This window comes from Penaeus vannamei, chromosome 17 (assembly GCF_042767895.1).
Source record: "Penaeus vannamei isolate JL-2024 chromosome 17, ASM4276789v1, whole genome shotgun sequence".
NCBI classification, from domain to species: Eukaryota; Metazoa; Arthropoda; class Malacostraca; order Decapoda; family Penaeidae; genus Penaeus; species Penaeus vannamei.
Window position 1 is genome coordinate 22,261,287 of NC_091565.1, and position 5,000 is coordinate 22,266,286.

General features: G+C 41.5%; 1 protein-coding gene across 1 annotated transcript in view; it reads left to right on the forward strand.

Moving 5' to 3' along the window:
- The window catches only part of LOC138859163 (myosin heavy chain, muscle-like), an 11,807-nt gene that overhangs the window by 5,789 nt on the left and 1,018 nt on the right, over positions 1–5,000 (forward strand). Inside the window, exon 4 of the mRNA XM_070132486.1 lies at positions 4,889–5,000. This exon is cut by the window's right edge and continues 1,018 nt beyond it. Within this exon, the coding sequence (XP_069988587.1) occupies positions 4,889–4,940 (52 nt within the window). The 3' untranslated portion in view covers positions 4,941–5,000. The remainder of the gene's footprint in view (positions 1–4,888) is intronic.

Below are 5,000 nucleotides of genomic sequence, written 5' to 3' on the forward strand. Positions count from 1 at the left end.
CAGGTTGCATATGTCCTCAATTCGCTCCTCTTTGTCATCCTCATCTCAAGATCTTATTCTATACAGCCCCGTTTTAGGTTCCAAAATCTCCGTTATTACCCATCGTTTAGCATGCCACTGGTCCTGAATATTACCTCTACCTATTTTTACATTATTTCTCAGGAAAACTTCCTGACCTACTGTCCAGTCAATATCCTTCGCCTTTATGTCCCTTTGCTTCCTTGTCATCTCTTTCTGTTTGTTTTCCGTTTCTTTTGCTATCTTCCCAAGAGTCTCTTGTATCTCCCTTAAATCACTTATCCAGTCATCAATAGTTTCTTCTGTTGAAGAACTTACTATGGGGTCCTGAGGTAACTTAGGCTCCCTGCCAAAAACTAAATGAAATGGCGAGTATCCCGTGGTTGTATGTGGAGTAGCATTATAATGGGCAACTAACGCAGCTATGTGTTCAGACCATTTCTTTTTTGCACTTTCATCTAATGTTCCTAAGCGCCCATGCAGCATTCGATTAAACCTCTCGCAACACCGATTACCTTGTGAATGATATGCTGACGTTCATTTTTTTCTACCCCACAGCTATTGCACAACTGTTTAATTACAGAACTTAGAAAATTTCTCCCTTGATCGGACAACAATTTATCTGAAGACCCAAATCTATCAAAAATTTGTTCTTTTAAAATCTTCGCTACTGTTATTGCCTTTTGGTCTTTAGTGGGAAATGCGAAAGAATAACGACTGAAGATATCTGTGACAATTAAAATATTTTCCATACCCATTCTCTTTTCTAAAACCGTGAAACATTTCCCAGGGTTTGCTTGTGTCTAATCTTCCCGTCAAAGCATGCAGTTTCGGCGTTTCGTCTTTAGCTACACTACACCTATTACATCCAGCGACGTATTCTACTAAAGTCATTGACATTCCTGGCCAGTGCCCTTGACTTTTTACTTTTTACTAAACTAAGGGTTCCATTCCTCCCCTGATGCCCAAACTGATCATGACAGGCGCGCAATAACTGCTCTTGTAACTTTGGATGCAAGACTGGGATGATTTTCCACAAATTAAGTTCCACGCTCTTTTTATGCCAAAGAATTCCATCCTGTACAGTTAAATGCTCTCTTACTCTGTACAATTTCCGAATATCTTCATTTTTTCACCAATCATCCTTCTTTCCCTTAGTCATGTCGCTCTCCAGTAACTGACAAATCCCTTTGAAACACTTCATCTCGACCTGCGCATCCTTTATTCACCTTCCCCCCCAAAGCTCTCCCACATTGCCGCGTATTCTTCATCCGTTTCACTCTCCTCCACCTGTGTCAGTCTACTTAACTCATCAGCCACTGTGTTATCTCTGCCAGGCTTGTATTTTATCGTGAAATTAAATTGTTGCAAATTACTTACCCACTGACTTTCAACCGCTCCAAGCTTAGAGGTCTCTAAATGACTCAATGGACTGTTATCTGTATAAATAATAAATTCCCTTCCCGTTAAATAATTTTTGAATTTATCGCAAACTGCCCACTTCAATGCTAATAATTCAAACTTTCTGGAGCTATAATTCGACATGTTTCTTTCGGTCTCTTAAGCCTCTACTGGCATAACATACCGGATGAAACTTCCCCTCATGCTTCTGTGATAGCACGGCTCCGAGACCCTTAAAACTCGCATCAGTTACTAATATGAATGCTTTTGTGAAATCAGGGCAATTTAACACAAGGGTGGTAATTACCATTTCCTTTAAATCCTCGAACGCTTTATGAAATTTCTCATCCCATTCCCCGACAACGGATCTCCACGAATCTACTGACATCAGAGCATGTAGCGGTGCTGCCGTCTGTACAAAGTATTTAACGAATTTTCTGTAAAATAAACAAAATCCAATAAATGCTCTGACATCCCTGATAGTTTTCGGCAGAGGACATGACTTCACTGCTTCCACTTTCGCTGGGTCTGTAGTTATGCCCTATTCGGATACCTGGCATCCTAAGTTACTTTTGATGCAAACAGAATACACTTTTTAGGTTTAACTTTAAGTCCATTTTTTCGCATTCTTTCAAATAGTTCCCTTAACCTATCTATGTGTTCCTCAATTGTTCTGCTAAATACAATTACATCATCTAAATATACCAATAACGTAGTAAAAATCTTGTCTCCTAGAATCCTCTCCATGTAACGCTGAAATGTGCTTGGACTGTTAGATAATCCCATCGGCAATCTTTTAAATTCATAATGACCATAAGGTGCTAAATGCAGTTTGATGCTTATCTTTTGGGTGCACTTGTATTTGGTGATATCTTGCAGATAAATCGAGTGTATTCTTCCAACAGTCTTATTACATCCTCTTTTTGATTTAAATTAAATGTTCATTAATAACTTCTATTAAAGACAACTTTTCATGTACCAATTTAGCACTGCAATGTTTAACTTCCCTCTCTTCTATTTCCTCTGATCTCGCAACTTTGCCTATCCGCTAATTCTTTCGCAATTTACACGTTGCTTTAGATAGGTATGCTACCAGTATATAGCCCTTCCCATTCTTTACACGGACCATAGCAGGCCGCGTCACTGTCCCTTCCGGACCCCGTCCTTCCTGTTGTCCTGTCAGCGGCTCAATCAAAACTCCCTGGCTTTTTGATTGCGGGATCCAGATTGGCACCAATCTCATTCTAGATGCTGGAATTACCGGTATTTGTGCCTTCCCGGTTAATGCAAGTCCCCAGTCTTCTTTCAAATGTAATTTACGGAGTGCCCTCACATCAGTAACATAGTCCTTCCATTCTTCCCAGTTAACACTTGTTTTACAGAGATTGTACATTACCGGCCATACATCCGCTACCTCTGACAACACATCAGTGCCTAACAAACAACTGTACCTCTCACCCACTCTATCACAAACTAAAAACTGCACAAACCTTTGTCCCACAGACTCCGAGATAAACGTTTATTCTCCCTCTACACGGTACTACACCACCACCTACTGACCTAATGCTAACTTTAACTGGTTGAAGTTTTATCCCATATGGTCTCAAATAATATTCATAAATTCAGAACTAATTAAAGAAATTTCTGCTCCCGTGTCATACACCCCAACAACATCTACCCCTTCAATATTTACAGCGACCATTGGGCTGCTTGCTCTCGTGTGTTCCACTTCTATCCTTTCTCCCACTGGATAGGCTGCTTCCTGCCCGCCGCTTGTGACGCGTTCTTTCAGGCAGTATTGCCAGGCCCCTTGGGTTGGCGGTCTGTGCTCCCACTGGGCCTTGCTCGTTTTCCAGCGCTGTATCGGCTAGCTCTTTGCAAGTCCCCCTTGACGTAACGTTACCCGTAGTTGAGTCACCTTGAGTCCGCGCGTTCCTTCCATAACATCTGTTTCTGAAACTTCCTTCTGAACACCATGCAAAAATATGACCCTTTCTACCACATCTATAACAAACTCTCTCCCTCTTTTCACTCACAGTTTCTTTCATCATTCATTTCATCGTCTTTCCCATGATCATTCCTTTGTATGAAAGAATTCAATTCATGCTCTTTCATTGCTATCCATTCTATCCACTCATCCAATGAGTCTTCTGGCCTCTGTTCTATCTTCCTCTTAAGTTTCAATCCCAATGCCGGCTCTCTCATATTCCTCGCCACACATTCACCGATCATTCTACGATCTATTTCATTTCCACCTTGCTTAAGGCTTTCAATCATCTCCAACAACACGTCTAAAAATTCCCACACACTTTCATGCTTCCCTTGCTTTCTACCTGCCATTCGTCCGTACAAATCCCAAACTGATTCTTCCATAATTTCTTCTACACTCTGTCAGTCCCGTTTATAATTATGCAATCTCTCTGCCACCGATCCCTTTATATGATTTATCACAAATCTAACTTTATCCTCATTTCCGACTAACTGTCCCAGGGCCCGGTTTGCTTTCTTGATCCATCTCTCAACGTCCCCCTTCCTGTGTAGACTTCTAGTGCTGCATCTTTTCGTATAACAGAAGGATAATTTACTTGCCTCTGCTGAATACTTGCCAAATCTTCTAAAAGTTCTGTTCCACCTAATATTTCCTCATTATTTTCTACTCTACTCGATTCCGCCATCGGTAATTCCCAATTTCTTATTTGATACGCACAGCTTCCATCCCGTTTCCCTGATCGAATTTCTCGATATATCGGAAATATAAAATGCAATAACAGTAATCCCACAATTAACCCTATTAAGCCGCAAATGTGCTCCCCCGTGTCTATCCTTCAATACCCATTATTAGGTGTGAACAATCGAGAGGGAACGCTCTGCTACGAATTTTAAAGGTTGATAATGAGAATTTAAATTACTGGCCTGGGCCCTTCACCAATACAACTCTCGAATCTCTCGAATTCACCAGCTGTATTCGACAGGGTCATGAGACAAGTGTTGCAAGGCGTCAAAGGAGTAGAAGCATTCATTGATGATATTCTGGTTCACTCTTCTACGTTCGAGGAGCATCTGAAGATCCTTGAGGAGGTATTCCAGAGGTTACAGTGTGCAAATATGACCGTCACGCCAAGTAAGTGTGAAATTGGATTCAAAGAAGTTCAGTATCTTGGCCATACTTTGGGTGAGGGAAGGTGTAGCTGTCAGAACGACAAAATTAAGGAGATTAAAGATGCACCACGACCCACGACTGAGAAGCAAGTACGATATTTCTTGGGGCTGACTGGGTATTACCGTAGCTTTGTGCCTAACTTCGCAGTGTTAGCTCTCCCACTTTTTGCCTTATTGAAGAAACACACTCCGAATAAGATTCGCTGGGGAGATGAGCAGGAGGATGCTTACAGTTCACTGAAAAAAGTGTTGTGTAAGCAACCCATTCTCCAGTTGCCAAATTTTCAAAAACCTTTTATCTTTCGAACAGATGCTTCACAGGATGGTGTAGGAGCAGTTTTGATGCAGGAAACGAATGGTGAGATCTATCCCGTGGCCTACCACAGCCGCAAGTTAAAGTCCGCCGAGAGGAACTATAGCAC